The sequence below is a fragment of the Lutjanus erythropterus genome, chromosome 3, assembly GCF_056507025.1.
Source record: "Lutjanus erythropterus isolate fLutEry1 chromosome 3, fLutEry1.hap2, whole genome shotgun sequence".
Lineage (NCBI taxonomy): Eukaryota > Metazoa > Chordata > Actinopteri > Lutjaniformes > Lutjanidae > Lutjanus > Lutjanus erythropterus.
The window spans coordinates 8,422,265-8,447,124 of NC_139319.1; the positions used below are offsets into that span (position 1 = coordinate 8,422,265).

A 24,860-nucleotide genomic window follows, 5' to 3' on the forward strand; every position below is an offset into this window, starting at 1 on the left:
GTAAGAGTGTAGTTTTTTCAAAAATTGTGAGTCACAACCACAAGATGTCCTTGAGCAAACAGACATAAATGTGCACAAAACCGGTTCAGTAGCACAAGTGCGTGGGCACACACACACACACACACACACACACACACACACACACACACACACACACACACACACACAAACTTTCGGCAGGCAGAGATGAAAATGAAACTTTATATTTGTGACCTTTTTTTTTTTTTTTTTTTTTTAAGATTTACATTTTCTGTAGCAGCCAATGGGCTTGGTGCTGATTGTCTTTTCATGAGACTGAGTGAAATATAAAAATGTGAAAATCCTTTAAAGCTGTGCCGTAGACTGATGGTGGATTCCTACTGTGTCACCATGAACGGTGCCACTATGTTCAGCAGAGCTAAATGCCAGATCTAATTTGGAGCAGCAGGAGCATGTGCTGTTAATTTCAGTCTGAATGGAAGGTTATTTGTCTTTAGTTTCATGTAGTGCAAGTCTCTCAGCCACAGAGACATTTTATATGTTTTTCTGTTTACCAGATATTTTTACATCTTTGTTGCGATTCTCAAAAACACTAAAGACTGCACACAGTGTTTTCCCTTACTCCCTAGTTCTTAAATTATATGTAAAAGGACCCCGAGTTTTGGGGATATCAGCCATAGAAATGTCTGATAATGTAACTAGAACTCTTTGCAGAAATCCTGACCTGGTTACGCAAAATAATCCACAGACTTTGTTGTGAGTAGTTTCATATCTCATCTCATTTCATTTCTCTCTACAGAACTACACCCACTAACCTCACAGGAAGATGCCATTAATATTTACATGTTTTTCACTGTTGCGAGGGCGAGCCTCTCATCCATGAGTAGATGCACGCTTCATTCTGCTCGGTCAAACTGTTGGTGGGTGTAGTTCAGTAGAAAGAAAGCAGCTCCTACATGAAACTGCTAACAACAAGGTCTGTGGATTATCTTGCCAGGTCATGATTTCTGAAAAGAGACACTGCTGTTTAGTTTTAAAGCTTTTTTTGCATTTGAGTGAAGGCAGAGATCTCTAGGCTGATATCTCCAAAACTTGCCAACTCACACCAAAATAATCTAGATGGATAGATTACTTTCGTTGCATTTATGTAGATCTACATGTGTGCATTAAACATCAGTTTACACAGTATGACAATATTACATCTTTCCTAAGGTTACGAAAAGATTCTGCAAGCCTTATGTCCTCGGGCAGGTCGTTTCAAAGTCGAGGGACCCTGGTGGAAAAAGCGCGGTCACCTTTAGATTCAAGCCTCGACTTTGGAACAGCCAGGAGGGCCCCGGCCGAGGATCTAAGGCTGCGTAGTGGCTCATAAGGGGTTAACATTTCAGCTATGCAACTAGGGGCCAGACCCAAGTGAGCTTCAACAGTGATCAGTAAAGTCTTAAAATCAATTCAAAAACATACAGGAAGCCAGTGGAGGGAAGCCAGGATTGGGGTGATGTGATGTTGTCTGTTAAACTGCATGCTGCATGTCATTCTCCTACTCTCTCTCCCTCTGTCCTGTTACATATTCAGATTTCCTGTAAATTAAGGGCATAAAAGCCCCAGAAATATAGAAAAGATTTTTAAAAATCATCAAGTCACCCAATTTACTGTGATAAAACTATGATAAATCCGTATCACGTTAGAAGTCAAATTGCATTTAGGAGACAATATATTAAAGAATTGATTTCATTCACAGATATGAAAAATACGCTTGTGGAAGGTTGTTGTATTTATATTTTCCTCGCTCACTGGGTTTGTACGAGGGTTGGGTCAGTGAAGCTCACACAGACAATTCCAGCATCTCATGACTCCTGTGGAAGTCAACAAGGTTGGCAGGGAAGGTGCAGCCCGCACTGGGAAAACTGTCCTCTCTGCAGTCAGACATTCCTCTACACACACTGTGAGTACTCTGCTTTATTTGAAAAAGTTACAGTTAATTTGTTACACTGATTATGTTGGTATTTATAGGACTTTAGTTGGCATCTGTTAGACAGTTGTCAGTGTTACAGTATGAACTTGTTTAGACCAAGCAATGATACTGACTCCTAATCTGTAAGTCTCAGTACTACAGGTAAATACATGTTTAAACAAGAGAGTTTGAGATTTGTGAGTAAATTATGATCACAAATGCATCTTCCTCTACACAAACAAATACACAAAAAACTCACAGCTGAAAAATAACTCATTCCTCATACTGGGTTCAAATTAAAGTTTCTTGTTGTTATGTGAAGACAGAGGCAGACAGTAATCAGCGGTTGAATAAGATGCATTTGTGATCACCATAATTTATTTGCAAATAATCATACACATTTAAATCTAGTTGTTTTTATTTGTGTATTGTGGTTTTGTTTCTTATATGCACATGTTGTAGCTTGTATTTACTGACATCTGTGATATGAATTGTTTGCAGGAACCATGGCAAATGTACAAGTGCCTGCTGGTGAGTCTGTACTGTCTGTCTGTGATTCTGAGGAGCTCAGTTACAACAATTAACATTTACAGTGTTAATTAACAATTAACAACAATTAATCCTGTCACAATCTTGTCACTTGAAAAATATGTCCACGTGAACGTACGTCTGTGTTCTCCATATGTTTGGATCTATATTTCAAGTCTTCACTGTAACGATTATTTTCATTATCGATTAATCTGTCGACCATTTCCTCCATTAAAATGTCAGAAAATGGTGAAAGATGTTGCTCAAAGTTCAAGATGACATCCTCAATTGTCTTGATTTGTCCACAACTCAAAAATATTCAGTTTACTGTCAGAGAGGAGTAAAGAAACCATAAGTAATCGATTATCAACATAGATGCAGATTAATTTAATAGCTGATTAAAAATGGGTCAATCGTTGCAGCTGTAAGTGTTTTATGTTCGTTGTTTGGTTTATTAGTTTGTTCAGCTGTTCCTTCCATTGATGTGTGCAATTTATTGTTTGATTGATTAACTGATTAATGCAATTTCCACCCAGTGAAGCCATGATAATGAACTGTGCACTGTGCATGGTGGTATGTCTTTGTTTTATAATTGAAATCCTACTAATAATCACCATTTTTCTCCTAATTCTTCCATCCTAATCTGGTCTAGTGACAGTCGGTCCGTTGGGAGACAGTCCAGTTCAGATTGCCTGTCCTAAATGTCATCAGACAGTCCTCTCTAAGGTGGACTACTCACCTGGTTTGCTCACCTACCTGTTCTGTGGAGGACTCTTCTTCTGTGGGTAAGTAGCGTCATTTGCTCCATATATATACATATACATATGTATATTTTTTGAGTGGATGATGCTGACATTAGCTGCTGTCCTCTCCAGCTTTGTTTTAGGTTGCTGTCTCATCCCGTTCTGTGTGGACCGGCTGAGAGATGCGAAGCACACCTGTCCTACCTGCAAGACTGTACTTGGCGTGTATAAACGCTTATAACTGATAACAGAGCTTCAGCGATTAGTCAGTTTACAGAAGTTTAATCCTGAGAAGAACTGTTTTGTAACAACAACAAACAAACACTTGGTGGTTTAATGTTTCTTATTTGTGAATTTGATCTTTTTCTTTGTCATACACGATTGTGAAGTGATAGGCTTTGGATTTTTGGACTGTTGGTCAGATAAAACGTGATATTTGAAGATGTCACCTTTAGCTTCACAAAATTATACAGGGCATTTTTCATTATTTTCTGACTTTTTATAGACAGAATTATCAAACAATTAACTGAGAAAATAATGGTAACAAAATCATTTTAAGAATTAAAAATAATTAATCAATAATGAAAATAACCAGTGGTTGCCATCACTGATATAGTATCGTTGTTATAGGGTTAAACTTCCAGCACATCCATCAGGATGCCACACTACAGACAGCTGTCTCCTCCTGAATGAAGCACTGTTGAATTCAGAAAATGTGATTACAGTGAATCTGACGGTGATGAAGGCTGCCTTTGACGCTGTTATACTTCCACTCGTGCCTCTTATTCGGTTGTTATTTGCTCCTTTAAGAGTTTTACCGAGTCAGACTGGAGGAACAGATGTTGTTCACTTACAGCTCAGACCTGCATGCTGATTTTGTCACTAAATGTGTTGTTGGTGTTGGTTTTACTGTGCAGATGAAATCCAGATGTGACTCTGTCAAACCCTTGAATATTATTAAACTGTAACCAAAGGTTGTGCGTCTACGTACAATGTGCATTTATTATCAATCTCATACAGCTTGGCAGGCCGTTAATTTTCAAGGTGCGTCTGCCTGAAGAAAGTGCTATTCCAGAATGGATAAATGTGATTACATCAGTAAAAATACAGCAGAAACTGTCACCTTCATTCTTCTGTTAACCTTTCATTTTAACAGTTAAAACAACTGAACCACCAGGGAAAAAAAACACAAAGTTAAGAAACAATATGAGCCTCAAAGTTATATATAAAAAAGTTTCAGAGCATACATCCTTGTTACTCAAGGATCAGTTAATCAAGAATACATTATTCACGTCTACTCCACATAAATTCTTCATAGTAAGCAATACAGTTTAAACATATAGCAAATACCCATTTTACTTTTTTCCTTTATAGTTTGAGGTAACTGCAGCTGTCTGCATCATCTCTTTGGCAGTGTTTCCTTCTATTAGTAGACATATTATTTATCATATTATTACAATAACGGGCCATCTGTTTCTTCATTCAAGAAAGAGCGGAGAGGCGACGAGAAGTGCAAGGAGAACAAGGAAGGAGAAGCCGGCGTCTGCTCTGATGCGGGATCCATCACCTAAAACAAACACAAACAAAAACTCACTTAAGGCATCAGTCATCAGTCTAATGTTAACTGAGATCAGCATTTGGTGTCCTCGTTGTTCTGTGGTGACATGAAAGACGTTATTCGGAACTTCCTGAATAAAAGCAGCTCCTCATTTTGTTTAGAAAACTTTAGAAAACGTGCCTCCCTTTATTAATGCCTGCTAATAGAGTTCTGCAAGAGTTTGCTACAGAGCAAACATGAGCTAAATAGCCAGCTAGCTATTGATGTAGATTAGGTAGCTGGTTGGCTAGTGTTTCCTTTGTAGCAAAGCTAACTAGCTAACTAATCTATAACAATAGTTAGCTAGTTAGTTACATCAGTTAGCAAATGCTAGCTTACTAGCTCGCTAATTTACATCATAGCTAAAAAAATAAATAATTAAAAATTATATTTATAAAGCGCTTTCATGGGTTAAAAATATACATATAAAAGATAATATACAGCATAAATCACTGCATTAATCACAAGTTAAAAGCAATTCTTAAGAGGTGCGTTTTGATCAGTGATCATTTTAATATAATATTAGCTAACTTATGATGTGACTATGCAGGTTTTACTGGTCATCCTGGAAACATCGTTTAACCATCTTTAAACTTTGTTTTTCTTTCCACATGCACATAATAAGTAAAGGAAACAGGAAAGAAGAAAGTTGACCAAGGATCCAAAAGGGGCCAGACTTTTTGCCTTAAAGTGAGGGTTGCACAGGAACTTCCCCCCTCTTGTAGCATTCTCAACCTTGTAAGTGGAAGCATTCCAAGTTTTCTGCGTTCACGCGTTGGGTGCATGACTTCCCATGTCAAATTTCTATATGAGGGCAACATTAGGAAAAGTCATTTGTCACTTTGCTAATCCTAGCCCTCCTTTATTACTGTTGCTGTGCCTGTTGAACTTCCTGTTTTGTTTCTTTTTCTCAGGAATCTCTTGAAATCTCAATCTCAATGAAATCATCTGACTAAACAAAGTTTTCTTTAAAAAATGCTGTCCAGGGGAACAGCTAGCAGTAAATTGTTTCCTGAATACTGTTTTTCACACCATGCAACCTGTATTCACCTGTGGTGGTAGCAGATCCTGCCGTGGAGCTGCTGGACCCAACAGTTACCGATGGTGCGTTGGTGGCAGGTGCTGCTGATGGGGCACCAGTGGCTGCTGGAGAGTTGGAGACGGGGATGGTGGCGGTTGTCGAGTCGACCCTGCCTCCCGTGAGCCCCAGGTCCAGTGTGTTGAGGTCTGACTGGCGCTGCGCTCTGATCCAGTTCTGTACCGTCGTTTGGTTTTCATAGGCCTTCAAATCCGCCAAGTTGGTGCCAAGAAGACTTTGAACATCACTAACAGTCAGGGTCTAGGGAGACCATATAAACAACAGATAAATGTTATATTTGTATGCAAATAAACACTTATATAAAGGAAAAGTTCACAGTTTTTCAAGTTTTTCAATGACACCACCCAACGGTTTGTGAAGACTGAAGAACCATTGTGAAGCTCAGAGTGTGGTGGCTCCAGCCGTCACCATCTTGGCTTCCTGGCTCTGCTAACTCCTAGCTAAGATGGGCAAGGAGGTGAGCATAGATGTAGCAGAAGCAGCCAAATGAACTGGCTATGCAGTGACTAGCAGCTATAAAGTTTGACATTTTTATGTGGGTGTCTCTGCCAAATTTCTACCAAAGAGAATTCTAGTAGATTAGCAGGTCATGATTTTTGAATAGAGACACTGGTTATAATTTTTTCTAATGTATTTTGCTGCTGCTTTGAGCACTACAAGCCGAGTGCCATTTAGTTCCATTATACTGGAGAGAAGGCAGGCATTTCTATGACCTAAACAATCTAAATAAATAAATAGCACTACAGACCGGGGGAAAAGTATGTGTTTTTTGATTTGGGAGTGAACTTTCCCTTTAAAGCTGACAGCCTGCAGTTGGGCCAGTGACTATTTATGCGGTTTTAAATGATTTGCATGAATTTGCGTAGCCTATATATGGCTCGTACCACTTCCTGAACAGATTTCACCATCAGCAGGTGAATTTATTTGTAGTTTTGCAGTCATGCTTAAATCACGTGTCTATCTTTAAATCTTGTGGCTGGTTCGTTTGCTTTCCCACCACAAAATGACCCACACCAGAGTCCCACTTGTTCAAGCGGTCTCAGTCCTCAGGGTTTGACTGACGGCTTTAACACCAGCCCAAACAAACCGTATTAACCAGGAAAACACAGCAGGGTCTGTGCACATGGACACCTGCCAGACTTGAAAAATTGTGAACCCACCCACCTGCCACATGCAGGTAGCAGCATTTTATCTATATGTACCTTTGCTGTCCTCTCATAAAACCTCTCATAAGTAATATATGTGCTTTAAGCCAAGACTCCTACTTCACAAGAGCACTGCAAAGATATAAAAAAAAAACAATTACAGACTGCCAACACACAAACAAACACGCCCCTCACCTGTATAACGCTCTCATCCAGGCTGGTGAAGGTTGCCAAATCCATGCTGATGTTGGAGGCTGCTAATATGAGGACATAGCTTGAATTTGCACCCCCTGCAAAAGAAATGAACAGTGAGTTCACTGTCAGCTGTTGTTGTCCAAATAAATTTTTTTTTCTGCATGCAGTATGGATGCGCGTGTGTGTGTGGGTCTGTTTGCCTACCAAGATAAGGTGTTATGAGCTGGTAGGTCGAGGCGGAGACAGTTGCAGTGCGTGCGCTTGTGTCAAATGCTTGTCTGGCGATATTGAACATTACTTGCTTTTTCTCTAAAGTGCAGTTGGAAATGTTCAGGGCTTCTGCGTCTCTGCGGGAGACACAAACACACTAAATGAGACAAGAAATAGGCAACACTGGGCACAGGAGGTGCAAGATACCAAAAAACTGACAACATTTGGAATGAAGGCTTGACTACAATTCATATTTGCTCAAATTAACGTCAGTTAATGATTGATTTAACACAAAGTCATTCATAGACTCCATTAAATTATTATTATTAATATTAATTATTAAATTAAATCACAAGTTATGAAGCAAGAGCTTACTGTTATCATGATAATGAATAATTCTAGTCCCTTTTACAATGAATCTCAGCTGGTTTGCCACAGTTGATAACAAGTAACACCGCTTCCTAAGTAGAAGCGATGCAAGCAAACAACTGTCCACATATACGTTATTTATTCACTACTAACAACATTTTCTTAAATCAGCCTCAGTTTCTATACTGTTGGAGGACAGTTTACTTACTTGTTACTACTTTCTTCCTTACAAACCTCATCTTTTTTGAGGATATTCCTATAAAAAGGTTGCTGTGGATCATATAAAAGGCACTGCTTTTTCCCAACCACGTTAATTAGTCTCTTGTCCTCCCTAGGTTGGAGATGGGTGACGTGTGGCTGAAATAGATAACCTGACACTCCAGTTACAGTGAACCATCTAGAAAGTTGTCCTTAGAAACAGTTTGGAAAAGGGCAGGCACTTTAAAAAAAAAAAAAAAACTCTCGGCAGGTGATTGGATAAACCATCTGTCCATCACGTCTAACATCTTCTCTCTGTCTGTAGTAATATTAAATACTGTCTAATAATAACATAGCATTGAATTATAACTGGATAGTTTTGTGATTATGTGTTGTATATAATTATATGAATTTAATAATTGGTTATGTGATTCTGCACAGCTCAGACTGTTTTTTTTTTTTTTTAGACTCAAAGCTTTATCCTCCGACTGTCCTGCTGCCAAAATCCATGAGAGAAGAGGATATCTAATAAAAATTTATAAAAATGTAGATGAACTCATCTGAGCCACCTTCAAGTCGTTTTTTTGGCCTGGGTTTTGCCTCTCAGGCTACATACAGGCTCTCCTTCCTTACCGCACGACCTGCAGACCATCTTCAGGCTTAAACACCCTCCTCCTCCTCCTCTGCATTAGTTTTAGTTTAATCTACATTTTGGTTTACAGTATATATTTTCCTAAAGACACTATGACTTAACTTTAATCAAAGATAAGACAGTTAAGAGTTATTTTTTAGAAAAGATGTTAAGCTGGTATGAAACCAAATGTGATTTTGAGTAGGCTTAGTGCATTAATACATTAAAAATGCCAAAATTTTCATAGAATTTCTCATTGTTTGTTTTTCTACCATTATTAAGAGCACACATAAAGCAATGTCATCATAATTAGTTATTTTCTAGATTAATGTGAATACAAGTTTTGCATTTTATATAGTTTCAGAAACTTTTTCGAAGATTTCTGACTCAATCTTAACCTCCACTTTGAAGCCTTCTGTCTACGAAATTTACCTTTGAACTCATAGTTTCACAGGCAAAAATGGGAAACTCTGTTTGGACTTAGATGTCATGATACTAGTGTGACGTGACGTCTCACCTGAGGCTTTGGTGGGAAATGTTCTGCAAAACGCTGGCGTCCATGGAGCACAGGTTGGCTCCTCCGATGGCATTCAGCTCAGCGCTGCCCAGTGCGTTCCCTTGATTACTCAGATATTTAGAGATGATGGCCTTTGCCTGGCCAAGAAGAAACATTCATTCATGAGGACACACACACGTATATGTCTACGCACACAACACATTTTCATTGTTCAGTCGTTTGCTCACCAGACTCGGGTCCCACTCCCCGTTCGACGAGTCCATCAGAGCAGAGAGTGTGTCGATCTCAGTGATTTTCCACAAGTTGATGTCATCGATGGTGGCCACACGGGACGCCGGGCCTAAGACCTGGACCTGACTTTCTGGGATGGTAGAGTTGGCAGCGTAGGCCTATAAATAATAGGACAGAGCAAAAACATTATCACCGAGCACAGAATCACAGTCAGAGTCAGTTGTTCAAAAGTTCTCTGACTCATAATCAGTAACTCATTTATGTTTTCTCTCCATTTTTCTTTTCACTTCGTGTCTCATTTACCGTTAAAACTCCACACTTGCTTGTAAATCTGATTTTTGTCAATGTTTAACATTAAAAAATACTGTCGAATTCCTAAAGCCCTGGCCAGCTTTTATGATGGTACTCGTTCTTTATTTTAGTATTCCCATTTTATACTTTATGCTTCTACTACACTACATCTAAAACTTTAATTACTAGTTACTTTGTAGGCTCAGATTAATAACACACAATGTAATTAACAAAGAATTATGATGCACTTTTACAGGTTTAGATACGACTTTATTGATCTGTGGGCTGAAATTAACAAGCCCCCACCTTTACCTGCTGCAACATTAATGTGATGCTTACACTTACACTTTTACTTGTAACAGAGTATTTCTACATTGCAGTATTGCTACTGTTGTTTAAGTAAACCACTAATAATATGTCTATAAAAGCAAACAACAACTGGTCAAACATAATTTTTCTGTTTCTGTCTGACTGTAATTGTCATCTCTCTGTAAAACACTGTGGTCAACTTTTGCTCTTTCAATAAACTGATCAAACCAGCGCCACCGTGAACAGGCCTGAACTTATACTGTTCAGTTCATCGTCACCAGTTCCCGTCACCTACCTCTCTCAGCTTGCTGAGAACAATTCTGAGGTAGTCCTCATCGTCCACCTTGTCCGTGATTGCGTCCAAGTTGTCTTTCACAGTGGTGGCGCTGAGGCAGCAGTTGAACTGGTTTATGTCGTCATAGTCGAAGGGGAACGCCTCGTCGCTGATGGTCACCTGGGTAATCTCTCCCACAGTGCACTCATTTCCTAAAACATATGAAAAAAAAGTTAGAATATTAAATTCATGGAGTAATAACAAACAGAGCAGATAACTCCAGGCGGGAGACTCACCTACAGACCGCGTTGACCTCTTTTTGATGGACATCCTTATTTGTTTCTTCAGCCTCTTCCTCAGTTGTTTGCTCACTCCGTTTCTCCTGAGAACTTTCAGGAAGTACCTCAGGAACCTTTTCTTTGTTCTCTGCCCATGGGAATAAAACAGACGCAGATGTTTCCATTCTCAATTCAACACCAGAAAGAAATAGGCACTTTTTATTTTTGGTGAAATACATGCATTCACGTGTTACTCACTTTGTCAAAGTTTTCATAGAAGGTTGAAGTCAAATACAGCGGTAACATGCCGAGGTCCCGCAGAGTTTGCTCGTTCCATGTCGATACGGCTCTGGTTATCAAAAAACATAAAGAGTGTAAAGAGAGTGTATCAAACTGAAACTGAAACAAAACCCAAGTTTAACTGGTCACTACATTATTCTTTTTCTTTTTCTTCCCTTTTCTTTTCTTTGGTAACATTACGTAGGAGATAATGATGAGTTTAAGTTTTAGTACGTCTTCATTATCTTAGAATTACTTAATCTTTTGTGTCCCCTAAAGTAAGCTGATACATAATACTGAGTAATCATTAAGTAGTCCTCCATTACTTTATCATTATCTTATGATTACTTTCTCTGTGTCCACTGAAGCGATGCATAAGACTGAGTAGTTACTAAGTATTCCCTCATTACTGTATGGTTACTTACCCTTTTTGTGTCCCTTCAAGTAAAATTATACATAATACTGGGTAGTTAGTGATTACTTAATCACTACTTCATCATTACATGTCCATTAGTTACTCTTTTTGAGTCTGTTCAAGTAAAGAAGTACTTATACAAGTTGTTTCTGATTTGTTCCTCATTTGTTTCTTTCATGTTGTTTTCTGGGAGTTACCTTTTACTAATGGTTTACTTGCAGTTAGTTCCTCATTTGTTCCCCAGTAACTACTGCAAATCATTACCAAGATCTTTTTAGGAAAGAAACAGAAAAAATAGGGGAATATTTGACACCAAAGGCTGCTGGTAAGAAATAAATCTGCTAGTACTGCAAAGGACATACAATAAAGAGGTTTGAGATGATTCTTTTTCTAAAAAAAACAAAAACAAAAACAAGAAAACCCCCAGAAAATAGATGTGTTGCTGCTGTTGACATACCCGTACTGCGTCCTCCCGCTCTCCAGTAGGGACTGAACAGCGGCCGCTTGATCACTAGTGAGGCCTGGGCAGTTCTTCAGTTTTTCCAAGATGGACGGGTCAGAGTTCTTGATGTAGACCCCCGCCAGAATGCAGCACATGTTTCCCAACACTGATACATTATCCTTAGTCAAACTTGTGTTTGTTATACCCTTAGAAAATAAAAACAGGAAAACCAGATATGAATGTACAGATTGGAATATTAAAAGAAAAGACGTACAAAGCGTCTGAAAAACCGGGAAGGTGGAAAACAGGCCATTTGAGACGTATGCATCGTTCGTTGTTCGGGACTCACCAGGCAGCTCCTGGCGTTACTGAACAGAATGGACAGTTTGTAGCTGAGGGCGGTGGAGAAGACGAAGAAGTTGGCGTCCGCCAGCTGTTCAAAATACGACCTGCAGCTGGCCTGTGGCACCAGAGAGTAACTGCAGAGAAACAAAGAGACAGGAGCTAACACAGACTGTTCTGACAGTTAATATACCTTTAAATCCTGGTTTTAATGTTGGTCCACAAATGATTCTAAACTCACTCGTAGTACAGCAGCATATCAGGAGGATAGAGGCTGAAGCTGGTGGCATCTGAGTCCACTCTGATGTAGTTGTACATGCAGGTCAGCTGTTGGTGAGACAAGCAGAAACTGTTATCACTTCTTTATATACGAATCTCCTTTATTGTTCCACTAAGCAGTGATTTGCAGGTGAAAAGATGTTGCAGTGAAAAAATTAAATCATGGGTTGCTTCATTGAATCCCTGAGCACACGAGTAGAAAGAAAAGCATATATAGAAAATGATTTATTTTAATTGTTTAAGTGCCACAGAATAATGTGTGCATGTTGACAAAACTTTCACAATCATAACAATTTGGGATTTTTTTTTTTTTAATTATGAGAAAATTACCAATACATTAATCAATAGTTAACAGTTTACACATCTGCTGTGTTTGAATTTTCTTAGAACTTTATTTGACAGAATACAGAAACATTTTTGTAACTTTTTTTTAAAGTAAAATTAAAGTGGATAACTTTTACATTTTCACCAAAAGTGCAGAAGCAGAAGTTAAACGAGTCTGGATGAGAAAATGTTTGAGAAGACGCATCAACACGGGTTGTTTATTCTTTGGCCAGAACAGGAGGTGAGATTTTAATCTTCTGTCAGTTAGCAGCAGTCTGCTGCTGGCTAACATCAGCCTGAAGAGCCAGAGAGTTGTTCTGTGACACCATCAGCTGCTCAGCTTCTCTGTCTCCGTGCCGACTGTCTGTCTTCTCCTCTCCTGTCACGTCATGCCTGCAGCGACTGTCTGTGTCACTGCACGCATGACACGACGAAGGGATGGTTCAGTTCGACCTACTTTTGGTATTACCTCTCACATCTTAGTCTGCAAGTGTGCGGCTTTTCCATCCGCGCTTCTGTCTGTGCCGAGTCAAACCCTGTCACACTGGTTTGCATTGTTGTCGTGTTTAATCTCGGGCTGCAATGCCACATAAAGTGAAAAACATCAAACCCAGATTTTCCAAGGCGATATCTTTAAACGTCTTTTCTTGTCAGCCCAAAACCCAAAGAAATTCAGTTTAATATGATAATAAAGGAAGAAAAGCGATGCTGAGATGCTGAAAACATTTTCCATTATCTGAGTAGTTTAATAGCTTTTTATTTTTCAAAATTAGCCGGGCAAGTGAATTACAAGATTGTTGATGTTGACCTAATGTTATCATGTTTGTTTTCTTGTTTGAAATGTGATCATGACGGGTCGTTGTGTGTGGCGTTGGCAGTCACCTCCTGCATCTTCTAATTTTTGAGGCCTACTTTCACCCCTGAGTATAACCTAGATATCTTGTTTCAACAATGACTTTGTTAAGAAACACGCTGATGACCTGCTTCACACACGCAGACACACACTCTGTCACTCTCTCACCTGAGTCTCCACCAGTTTGACCTTGTTCCTGCCTCTCCTCCGACAGGCTTTGATCAACCTGTTGATCTGCACCCTTCGGAAAGTCCTCACTCCTGTGCACGTGAACCCTTGCAGCACTGAGGATGACAAACTGCACACACACACACAGACACACATTATCATTTGCATAAACTTAAACCCACCTGCAGAACATTTCCTGATTGGGTATTTTGTGTAAACTGTTGCTTTAATGAAAGCCTCTTTAAAACTCACTTGTTTGGACTTCCCAGTTCTGCAGTCGCAGTGTCCACTGCTATGACTTCAAAGAACAACTCAGCCTACAGTAAAAAAAATATACACAGTGCATGATGACATAGTTTCAAGCAGTTGTGTGTGCTGCAGTGTTTCAGAGTTGCATCCCCTTACCTGCTGCTTTTTCCATTTCTTCCTGTTGAGTCTTCTGATGACAGTGTTGGTACTTGAGAAGCCCAGCAGCCGAACACGAGGGATCTCAGTGGCGAGATCATCTGGAATGTTCTCTATGATCGCCACATTGCTGGTGCTCACTGATATGATCTGAGTGAGGTTGTGGGACATTAGTTCAATGTGTGTTTCACTGCCATCTCTGGTTAAAAGTCTTTTTCACCTCTGACCGCACGCAGCATCACTGATCGATCGTTGTGCGGTCAGAAGCACAGATACGTCATGGAGTCATGAAGTAAACTTCTAAACAGAGGAGGCAAAAGTCCACACATCCTTTACTCAAGTATAAATACTGATACATGTGTAAAAAAAGACACTGGTAAAAGTAGAAGTATTGATTCAGTAAAAAGTCGCCCTCTGAAGAACATTTCTTCCAGCTGTATATCTGCAAAGCTAATTGAACCTCACCTTTTTTCTCCACATTCAAGTTTGTTTTGATATTTACATTGTTTTTTTGGTCTTGTTACTTTATCTTTTGTCTTATATCTTTTTCATCTTGTTGTATCTTTTTGTTGATGTTTTTAGTTCTGTTACCATTTTTTTTTGTTTTGGTACAGGTTTTTCTTTTTGTCATGTCTTTTTTGTTATGTTTATGTCGTTTTTCATCTTGTTAAATCTCGTTTGTCTTGTTATTTCAGTTTTGGTTTTATTAGTCTTTTTTTCATTTTTTTGTCTTCATTTTCAATCTTCAATGTCAATCTAGTCACATCTTTTTGCATTATGCCATTTTTTGTCTTATTTTGTGTTTTTCATTTAATTTCATCTGTTATGTCATTTTTTCGTCTAGTTATGTCTTGTTATATAAAAGATGCAACAAAACAAAAACGATGTAAAACATCTAAAAAAAAAAAAAGAAAAACAAAAACTACATAAAAGACGCATCAAAATGAAAATGGTGTTACAAGACACAAAAAGCTGCAACAACGTAAGAGATGTAACAAGACAAAAATGACAGAAAAGATGTCACAAGGTGAAGCAGAGGGAGTCAAAGGTGAGCTGCAGGCGGCTTTGCAGAGAAACAGTTGGTAGAAATGTACGGCTAATTTTTACACTTTTTAAAATAGTTTTTATACTTTGGCAAAAGTGGAAGTACTGATTTCACTTCTTCTTCAAGTGAAAGTGAAAAAGTACAGGCTTTGAAATGTGCTCAGAGTCTTATTTTACACAAGTATCTGTACTTTTACTTGAGTAAAGAATGCATGTACCTTGGCCACCTCTGTTTGCAACTATATAAATCAAATATTGAACAGAAATGAAGCTGTCATACCTGAGTAACAAAGGTCTCCTGGACAATCTGCGGAGCTGTCATTAAGTTTGTCAAAAATGCACTATTATTGGCTGCAGCAATCAGCTGGGTGCCGCTGATGCTGCTGAATGTTGATGTGGGTAAACCCATAACCAGAGAGCCCAGCATGAACAGCGACGACGCACTGTTGATCTGACAGGAAGGAAGAAGACGGAAACAGCACACACGTGAGACAGCTTGACTCAAATGAAATCTGAGCTCAATAAAACACAGAGTGACAGACAGACAGACATACAGACAGACAGACAGACAGACAGACAGCTACCTGCATCATCCCTGAAGACATCAGAGATATGATAATGGCTCTGGCCTGACCTTCATTCCAGCCCGTCACACCGCTGAGAGTGCTGAGGGCGGCAAACAGGTCCTGAGGCCTTATCATGTTGATCTGACCAGTGGACATGCCGGTGCTTTCGCTGCCGAGGGCAGTAATGGCCGTGGCATCAATGTTGTCACCGAGGTTACCCGCCAAAGCTGCAGAAATCTACAGAGGAAAAAACGCAAAAATGTTGTCAGTTGTAGCTCTATTTTTGTGTAAAGTGTTTGTATACAGAGTACAAAAGCTCATGTTAGGGGGCAGTTCTATATAACCCTTAACTCACAAGTCAGTTTTGTAGCTCTACCATTCATACCCTCTAAACAACTGACACTTCCTATGTCCTGCCCCTTCAGTAGCTTCAATATCAGTTGAGCAAGAATCTTTTCCTGTTCTCTAAGCTGTGTTTCAGTTCTGCAGTGGACATAAACAGAACTTCCTGCTCAGGGAATGTCAGTTCAGGGAACTCGGCTGCAACATCACCACCAACGCTGAAATCATTCCTGTGGGCTGTGCTGCGGCAACTGTGGAAATTTTATGTAACTAAAATAAAATACTGAATGAAATAAAATAAACAAAACAAAAACTGATACCATTACGAAACTTATTCTAATGAAGTGTATGTAACTTGTAAATAAATGTGATTTGATTAATTCAATGTACAGCAGCATTCCTAAAGAGATTAATATTGTGCTTTTTTATATATAATAACATCAGACTATTATTATTTAATTACTTAAATTATGTCATCCTTGATAATTATAACTGGTAATGTGAGTTACAATGAAAATACTTTAAGACATATATAAACTCCTCTGTGTTATCCATTGTTTTTGGCACAATGACTGATGTGTAACCTTTTGCTGGTTAACCTCCAGTAAAGAAGGTATTACCTACACCAGTGATTCCCAAAGTATGGGTCGTGGCCCTGTGGATGGGCCTTGAGAGGTCATGAAATATAAGTAAATAAAAAGTTTTTAAGTTTCAGTTTTACAAGCTTAAAATTACCATAAAACATTCCAGATAATTTTTAAAATAGTTACCAGAATCAATAAAACAAAGCCGTGGGAGTTAAATTCTGTGTTAGTCTTCATTTATCAGACCCGGTTTAACAGGTGTTGCAGCATATTTGGTGACCAGTCACATCAACACTGGAATGCATCTCATATCTCATCATTGGTATGATTTGTCTTGTTTGTTGATCAGAGTTGTGATTAAAGGTTTGAGTGGGCTGCAGAAGATTTTCAGATTTCAGATTTGGGCCGTAGCAGTCTGAAGTTTTTGTGAATGGCTGCCCTGCATAGTTCACAGATCCCTCTGAACTGTGCATGTGTTTCTCCCTTCGGTTTCCAGTCCACTTCACAGGGACGTACCAGGCGATCGTAATGCACATATGCTACAGTATGAGCTAGTCTTGTCAGTCTTGAAAAGAAAACCAAATAAAGAAGATGGTTATCGGTCGTTAGCAAGTTACATCTGATAGCTAATATTAGCAAAATGCTGCTAATGTTAGCTAACTTAATATGTGACCGTAGGGTAATGGCTGCGCCCCCTTCTGCAGGATGGAGAACAGACGATTCAATAGACAACAATACAATTTGATGTGTCCTTGAATTACAACTTTGACAAGTTCCTATGAGCTAATCCCTCCAAACTAACCAGGATAAGTTTCAAGAGGAGTGAAAAGGACAAGATCCCTCACCAGGTTCCCACCAGTGATCACGGTATGTTTGATAAAGAACCTGGCTCAGCCAAACACACAGCTGTTTCTCCTTTAAACTGACTGTGAAAAATGTACGTTGCAACAGAAATGTGTGTTTTTTTGTGTGTGTTTATTACCTGTGGGTCCAGGTCTGTGCAGACAGTGGTCAGGTTGTGCAGAACTACAATACTTTCTTTTGCAGTCAGCTGGGTGAACGCTGGACCAGGAGCGACACACCGACACAACAGAGGAAGACTGCAGAGGAAGAGAGACGAGTCAGTTACATACAGTTAGTATAGTTCAGGTATGCAGTGGTAGAAGAAACACTCAGATCCTTTATGTAAAAATAGTACTAATACGACATTGTGAAATACACTACAAGTAAAATTTTACTTTGAAGGACCAATATGCAGCAATTACGTCTTCAGAAGTGAGCACAGCAGTCCAATTATGATATGTGATCTATAGTTGCAGGTGTGTATTTGTGATGATACGTGTTCGTGAGCTTGTGGCTGAAAGGTAAGAGACATTTTATGGGTTTGGACTCACAGCAGGGGGTTGAAGTTGCTGTTCTGTTGATAAACGAGCTCAGTGTAGTAGTTGGTGAGGTTGACAGGTAAGGCGGAGTGGTTGAGGAGAGCGATGTTCAGAGGGTTCACTGTGAACACCTGGAGAAACTGCACAGAGAAGAAAGGGGATATAAAGACTGAAAAGGTGATTTTTACATCATTAATCAGTCTGTTTCCAATCAGTGAACAAAACTCGACCTGTAGTTTAAAATTTCTTGAATTAGTTTCAGTACCTGCGCTGATCCCAATGTCTGAAATGCCTCCAGAGTGAGGAAAGGCATGAAAGGTCCGATGTACTGAGCAAACCAGGCTGTAGAGTTTAGTTCTGGGTTGCTGGGATTGTAGCACCGTGGCTGAGACGCTACAACGACAAAGTAAATGGTAAATGGTAACCATGGTAATGGTGTCATGGTGTCATCTTTTATATAAAGAGCATCTGTCATGTCAGATGCTGTGGCCGGCAGCTCAAACTTCACTACAGTTGAATCAAAAATCACAAAAAGACTCAAAGACTCTCTTTTAAGACAATTTGCAACAACATCGAGTGCTTTTACTAAATGCTGTGTGCACGCAGATACAATTCTTCTCAGTTCTGGTTAATTCATGCAGACTAGATAAGCGTCATTCATTTTTCAGATTTGGGACAAAACTTTTACTCTTCAATTATGATGGAAAAAATATATTTTAAAAGATCAAACTTATACTCGATTAAATCTTAAATCTCATAGTGATTTATGTTTTATTAAATGTGTACCTAACTGGCAAAATGTTATTTTTTTCATTTCACAGCATAGTCTTTTAAAGTTAAGAGTTCTCTTAATGCTGATCAAAATACACATTTTAAAACAATAATTCTTATGTAGTTTTGATTTAAGAGGGCTTCAGTTACTTGTTACTTGAAGGACTGACCTGAGGTGAGGTAGGACTGGATGGTGTCGTACACATCTCGCCTTGTAAAGTCTGCAGCGGTGTAGTTGTATTCACCAAGAACTGAAACGCTGAAAATCAAAATGAAACAAAAACACACAATTTGAAAACACCCAAAATGACATGAGATAAAAAAAAAAAAAGAAGCTCTACATTTTTCATAAAGCGTTGTGTAAATCACACATACAACTTCTGGAAGGCGAAGCAGGAGGCGTTTTGTGTGCTGCTGGGACTGATCAGTGTCTTTGTGAGGAAGACCAAGTAGTTGTGGAGACGTCGGTCAAACCAGGCGTTGACATCCGACCTCGAGGTGCTTCTGAGAGCCGTGGGCCAGACGCAAGGCAGTGTTGGCCGCCGCACCGCCGCCGGGAGAGACTCCTGTAGTGAATATACACAGTAATGTTATTGCATCATCAATATGTTTTTGCATTTCTTTGTGTTTTTGTGCGTGGGACGTACAGTCTCCAGGAACAGCGGCGTCTGGATGTAGTTGTTGTAGAGGACGCAGAGCTCTGCGTCGTTGTCGACAACATCAGGCCGACGGAGAAAATCTCCAAGATCAGACGGAGGCATTGAGTTCACCAGCTAGAGAGACAGAAAACGTTAAATAAGTCATCCTCTTCCTCCTCACATCCTTAAAACTAACCCTCCCAAACTTGTTTTTAATCCTCTCTGGACACACACCTGATGCGTCCTGTTGTGAGGGATGAGGGACAGGAAGGTGGTCAGGTTGGGGAACTGGAATCCCAGGAATGAGCCCTCCAGGAAGGTGTAGAAACTGTGGTTGAAGTTGTCACCGTAGCAGTGGAGAGGTATTGGTCCTAGAATGAGGGAGAGTGAAAGAGAAAGTCAGCTATGTCTGCAAGGGAAGAGAAGGAAATAAAGGGTATAAAGTTTTTAAGCTTTACTGGGTAAACTGTAGCAGATGGACAGGATGCAGTTCCTTCCTTTCATGTCTTTTTGTACATTTTACCTTTTATTTGATCATAAAAACAAACAAATAGCACAGCTTCGTCTTTAATCGTTACAAAAAAGCGATGAGATTACAGTAATGCATTATTTTGTAAAACTAGTTCTTTACCTTTGAGGTTCTGAATGATGTGATTGTGTATTTCTTTCCGTGTATCTTCATTGAGCGAGGAGATTATTGAATTCAGGTCGTTGACTCTGAAATAAATAATAAATAAAAAGTAAGGAAATCAATTATTTTAATTTCAGTTTTATGGCTACATTCAGGCAACTTGAGAGATGAGGTACAAAAAAATTAGTTTGGTCCTTGTGGTTCAACACTTGCCCCTGCTGCTCGATGCTGCAGTTTCTTCCCGTCAGTATGGCGAAGAACGGCGCAACATCGACCGATGACAGGTTGAACAGCAGGGGGCGCAGTCGGTTGCGGAGCCACAGCGAAACGACCGAATCACCCACTGAGTGATCTGAGAGGTTTGCGCGATCAAACACAACGTGCAACATGGCTGCCCTCACCGCACTGTGGAACATGTTTTGATGAGCCTGCAGGAAAAACAAAATATGGGGAAATAAAATAAGGAAAAGCAACCAAGGAAAGAGACAGTGGACCATTTAGAAACAGGCTTTAGTTAGCAGAGGTGGGAAGTTACTAAGTACAAATACTTCATTACTGTACTGTAGAGTTTTCAGATACCCAAACTTTACTTGAGTATTATTGTTCTGGCAACTTCTTAGTTTTACTACCTACATTTTCTTGCAAATACCTGTACTTTCTACTCATTACATTTTCAAAATAGGCTTGTTACCTTTGTTTTGAGGCATCTGAGGAAAATTATTGATTATTTATTTGTGCACACATATTACACATGATGGACAAAAAGACATAACAAGCTGTAAATGATGGAACAAGACAAAAACAATTTAAAAGACATAACAAGACAAAAAGACGTAAAAAGTTGTAAAAGATGTGAAGGTGTAATAAGATGTGACAAGACATAAAAGACATAACAAGATGTAAAAGACAAGAAAAATGAAAACAACATGACAAAATGAAAAAGTCGTAAAATGACAGAAAAGATGTACAAGATGAAAAAAGACGAAACAAGATGTAAAAGACATAAGAAGAAGACAGAGAGGAGAAAAGAAATGAAAGACATAACAAGATGAAAAAGATGATATAAGAGACAGAAAAGATGTAACAAGACATAAAAGATGGAAAGGCGTAGTAAGACATAAAAATACGCAACAAGACATAAAAAGAAGTTAAAAATGTAACGAGATGAAAAAGACATAAAATGAAGCAAAAGATGTGCAAGACAAAAAAGCCAGAACAAGATGTAAAAGACATGACAAGACATAAACAGGCATAAAAGATATCACCATTAGTACAGGTGAGAAGTCATCAAAAAAGGCTGCGAGGTGTTGGTTGGGGACGTGTCTCATCACCATGGCAACCTGAGCAGGTGAGGTGAGCTGGCCGGGTGTGGAGGACACCTCTGCCAGCTGTCTGACTGTCAGCTGTGGTAACGCTTCCATCTGCACACAGATAATTATACGCACAACAACGCAGATGAGACAAAATAGAAAAACAAGCTAATAAAACATAAAACATAAGGTGGCACAACAGGAAACAGGAAGTACCGGAGCGAAGCTGGGATAGAGCATCTGTAGGTCGCGGAAGGACGCAAGGACAGAGAAAGCTCCCAAGTTCCTCTGCAGCCATACTCCACTGTTGTTAATGTGTAAGCTGCAGCTGGGGTCTGAAACACAAAAACACACACAACAAATTCAGCTTTACTGTGTAATTTATGTATTTATTCTGTACAGATAACGCAGATTTCTAATGTGATGTACTGGAGAACAAAAGTTCTGTAGAAATCTAAAGAAAATAGATACATTTTTTACATTTTTAGCGCTGCTTCATAGCTGCTTCAAATAAAAATATGTTACTACAAACAAATTTTACAGCGCACACCGTTTACTTAAAAAAACAAAGTCACAAAAAAGTCTTTTAAAACTATTAAAATACCTTTATTGTCATGGTCATGTTAGACCTTGAAAAAAAACCGAATCTGATGTATTTCAGCACTAAGCCTTTGTCAGGAAGTCGAAAAAAAAAACAACAACAAACAAACTTGTTTTAAAAGAGAGTGCCTTGGAGTTTTTTGTGATTACCCAAAGAGCACCTCAAGCAAAGTTTTGAGGTCAGGAAGTGCTCCAACCCAAACATTTTTTTATTTTTGAGCCTGCACAGCTTGTTTGACGAGCGTCTTTACAGCTGGTTCCACTGATATGTATGACAACTGGAGTGGCAGTGTAAATAACATGCCATTTCCTGCAGTGTCCTGCCAACATGGAAGCATGCAACAAACACTACATACAAATATGACTGATGAGGTACAGCTGATTTATTCTAGGTAACTGCATGGTCTTTTATAAAATGTGTTTTATGTCTTTGTAATTCTGTACTCATTGACATCGACACTTGATCTTTATGGAAACGTGAGAACCTACCTGTAGCGTTATTTCTGGTCAGGAAAGCAGTAATGAAGTGTGTGTAGACAAATATCTGCCTCGGGCGTGTCATCTGTGGCTGGAGATGGCTCAAAATCTTCACACTGAGTTCAGAAGGGTCATGTGGTTACTGACAATATCTTGACGACACAATAGAAATAATCCTGTGGTTGTGTGTTTTATTTGTGCCTTACTGCATAACCAATGAAGTTGATGTCTGGAGTGAAATCAGAGCATTTTGGTTGAAGGTAAACGTGAATGTGTGAGCTTACATGTGCTGGTAGGAGCTGCAGTTTAGTCCCCTTGCGATGAGACATGAAAGGAAGTCAGGGGAAACAGAGAGCAGGAACGGACGAAGCCGCCGGTTGAACCACTGCTGGATGATGGCAGGATTATTGAAGCTGGCCACGCTGAATGTGTCCAATCGGATTTCTCGTATAGCATCCAAAACCACCGACAGTACAGGATTTCTGGGGTCCAGAGTCTGCAAAACAAGAATAAACATGTGTCTAGATTTGATCAAGACAGACTAATGTGAGGAGTGTTGCTGGTTCATACCTTGTTGGCTAGAAGATCCAGAGCTTCATCCAGCACATGTGAGGCTTTGGAGAGGAGAAGCTTCCAGACTGGTCTTGAACTTGTGGAGGAGTGATTACACGCCAATATCATTGCCAGATCCCCTGCTTTCAGTGCTGACAGCTGTGTGATAAGAGAGCAGAACAGCAGGTATTACACTCTGACTCACTCCTTCTGATGAAATCATCCCACTGCCACTTGGTTATTGATCCAAGATGTTTTGGTGTCTCACCGAAGCACAAGCAAATTCCTCAACCGCAAAACTGCAGAAACTTCCATTCATCCGTCCGCTGTCAAGGTGGAGCTGCAGCATTGTGCTGTAGTTTCAAGAAAACAAGGACATCAAACATTTATTGGAAAAATATTAACACACAAAATGTTTAAATGAGCTCAAAGTAAGATTCCAGAGAGTGTTTTATGAATCCCACCTGTTCACTCCAACACAAATGTCTGTTTCTGTGGAAAAAAAGAAGAAGAAATTCATTTACTGTGATAATTAACACTAAAATATAGAATCAAGAACTTTTTTTAAAGAGACAACTTACCATTTGTCATGGTAACATTACACTTGGGGGAGAAAAAGAAAAAGATGGTTATAAGTCTTTAACATAAAACTAATAAGAGACTAAATATTCAGAAAAAACGATTTGGAAAACACATTTAATTACCTGTCCACCGTATATGATGCAACCTACAATAAAAGCACAAATATATACCAGTGAGTTTATGATACTGAATGGTGCAGCTGCAACATCTACATCACCGTAAAGCCACTGGAGATGAAGATCTTATACAAACTGGAAATATATCATTATATTATAAATGTAGCATTTTATTTCACCTGGTGGTAAGTGCTTGGATAAGGCCACCTTGCTGTACATGATGGATGACGCTACATCGAGAGAAGCTGTAGTCATCGCCAAGTCCAGTCTGTTAAACCTAAAAAAAACAATATGTGGGATTAACATAACAAGTTTATCTTTCATAAAATGATTTATGAATGATGATGAATCTTAAGTAAAAATAGACACATGTGAACTCACAGTGTTATGTAGGATGAACAGGAGAGGTTTGCCTTCAAATACAGAAAACAAAAAGATTATTACTTTCAACAAGTGATGCAAAGTTTAAACTTTGAGTAAAGAGGAATCATGTTTCTCTTGTTACCTGTGGGAGGACCATGACGAGAGCAGACAGGAACTCTGTGAATTTCCTGGTGTCAGGAGATTTAGTCAGGTCATCAAAGACCTTATTTATGATGACATCTTTGTGTGGAAGAGTTGGAAGAGTCAACACCAGCAGCTCAGCAGTCTGTTTTGGAGTCAGGAGACGAAGGACCTCCAGCTGGATGGAAGAGACAGAAGAAAAAAGTTTACTGACACTGAAAATAACTACGTAAAAACAGCACTGGTCAGTTTTATAAATTCTTCATGTCAGCATGAATTAAATCTTACAGGTCTGAAGTGTGGGTTGAGATGGAGCAGCTCTTTGAGGGACAATAATTCTGAAAATGGACCCAGATTCTCCATCAGCCACTCTGCACTGCTGTTGGACAGAGACACACAGGCTGGACCTGGAACAAGACATGAAGATAAAGATGAGGATCCAATGATGGCAAAGTTGTCTCTACATATTTCATCCAATAAGTATTTCATCCTCATGACCCACAAAATAGGATATTTTGTGATGAAAAATAAACATACTCAAAGTCTGACAACCAACCTGCAGTGTTATTACTGGTCAGGAAAACATTAATGAAGTGTGTGTAGACAAATCTCTGCCTGTGGAGCGTCATGTGAGGCTGGAGATGACTCAAAATCTTCACACTGAGTTGACAAATGAAATGAGGAATCGTGGTCAGTGACAATACAT

General features: G+C 39.3%; 2 protein-coding genes across 3 annotated transcripts in view; one reads left to right on the forward strand and one right to left on the reverse strand.

Annotated features, from left to right (window-relative positions):
* Positions 1–424: 424 nt before the first annotated feature.
* LOC146329609 (lipopolysaccharide-induced tumor necrosis factor-alpha factor homolog) lies at positions 425–4,190 on the forward strand. Of its 2 annotated transcripts, XM_084714886.1 has the most exons (4): positions 425–1,924; positions 2,435–2,464; positions 3,114–3,246; positions 3,337–4,190. In XM_084714886.1, exons 2-4 carry the CDS (start codon positions 2,440–2,442, stop codon positions 3,443–3,445), a joined length of 267 nt encoding a protein of 88 aa, XP_084571012.1. In that variant the 5' UTR covers positions 425–1,924; positions 2,435–2,439; the 3' UTR covers positions 3,446–4,190. The 2 variants fall into 2 exon arrangements, with proteins under 2 accessions (XP_084571012.1, XP_084571013.1); XM_084714887.1 differs by lacking the exon at positions 425–1,924 and having other exon boundaries at positions 1,948–2,464.
* Positions 4,191–4,575: 385 nt separating this feature from the next.
* The window catches only part of mslnb (mesothelin b), a 43,529-nt gene continuing 23,244 nt past the window's right edge, over positions 4,576–24,860 (reverse strand). The window contains exons 69-108 of the mRNA XM_084714443.1: positions 24,711–24,814; positions 24,443–24,561; positions 24,156–24,332; positions 24,032–24,063; positions 23,830–23,927; positions 23,657–23,679; positions 23,534–23,555; positions 23,417–23,444; positions 23,221–23,305; positions 22,971–23,111; positions 22,685–22,896; positions 22,413–22,516; positions 21,540–21,658; positions 21,279–21,434; positions 20,152–20,441; positions 20,014–20,099; positions 19,617–19,753; positions 19,392–19,517; positions 19,120–19,310; positions 18,915–19,003; positions 18,239–18,366; positions 17,986–18,113; positions 17,574–17,691; positions 15,684–15,902; positions 15,380–15,550; positions 14,056–14,205; positions 13,903–13,967; positions 13,651–13,780; positions 12,268–12,353; positions 12,034–12,163; positions 11,700–11,890; positions 10,807–10,897; positions 10,567–10,696; positions 10,292–10,482; positions 9,393–9,554; positions 9,166–9,302; positions 7,445–7,587; positions 7,241–7,335; positions 5,852–6,140; positions 4,576–4,771 (exon numbers count right to left, since the gene is read on the reverse strand). Of these exons, the coding sequence (XP_084570569.1) occupies positions 4,683–4,771; positions 5,852–6,140; positions 7,241–7,335; positions 7,445–7,587; positions 9,166–9,302; positions 9,393–9,554; positions 10,292–10,482; positions 10,567–10,696; positions 10,807–10,897; positions 11,700–11,890; positions 12,034–12,163; positions 12,268–12,353; positions 13,651–13,780; positions 13,903–13,967; positions 14,056–14,205; positions 15,380–15,550; positions 15,684–15,902; positions 17,574–17,691; positions 17,986–18,113; positions 18,239–18,366; positions 18,915–19,003; positions 19,120–19,310; positions 19,392–19,517; positions 19,617–19,753; positions 20,014–20,099; positions 20,152–20,441; positions 21,279–21,434; positions 21,540–21,658; positions 22,413–22,516; positions 22,685–22,896; positions 22,971–23,111; positions 23,221–23,305; positions 23,417–23,444; positions 23,534–23,555; positions 23,657–23,679; positions 23,830–23,927; positions 24,032–24,063; positions 24,156–24,332; positions 24,443–24,561; positions 24,711–24,814 (5,182 nt within the window). The 3' untranslated portion in view covers positions 4,576–4,682. The remainder of the gene's footprint in view (positions 4,772–5,851; positions 6,141–7,240; positions 7,336–7,444; positions 7,588–9,165; positions 9,303–9,392; positions 9,555–10,291; positions 10,483–10,566; positions 10,697–10,806; positions 10,898–11,699; positions 11,891–12,033; positions 12,164–12,267; positions 12,354–13,650; positions 13,781–13,902; positions 13,968–14,055; positions 14,206–15,379; positions 15,551–15,683; positions 15,903–17,573; positions 17,692–17,985; positions 18,114–18,238; positions 18,367–18,914; positions 19,004–19,119; positions 19,311–19,391; positions 19,518–19,616; positions 19,754–20,013; positions 20,100–20,151; positions 20,442–21,278; positions 21,435–21,539; positions 21,659–22,412; positions 22,517–22,684; positions 22,897–22,970; positions 23,112–23,220; positions 23,306–23,416; positions 23,445–23,533; positions 23,556–23,656; positions 23,680–23,829; positions 23,928–24,031; positions 24,064–24,155; positions 24,333–24,442; positions 24,562–24,710; positions 24,815–24,860) is intronic.

Coding starts and splice junctions, on each gene's coding strand:
- LOC146329609 (XM_084714886.1), top strand. CDS start 2,440: ATGGCAAATGTACAAGTGCCTGCTG. Junction 2,465..3,113: donor AAATGTACAAGTGCCTGCTG/GTGAGTCTGTAC, acceptor AATCTGGTCTAG/TGACAGTCGGTCCGTTGGGA. Junction 3,247..3,336: donor GGAGGACTCTTCTTCTGTGG/GTAAGTAGCGTC, acceptor TGTCCTCTCCAG/CTTTGTTTTAGGTTGCTGTC.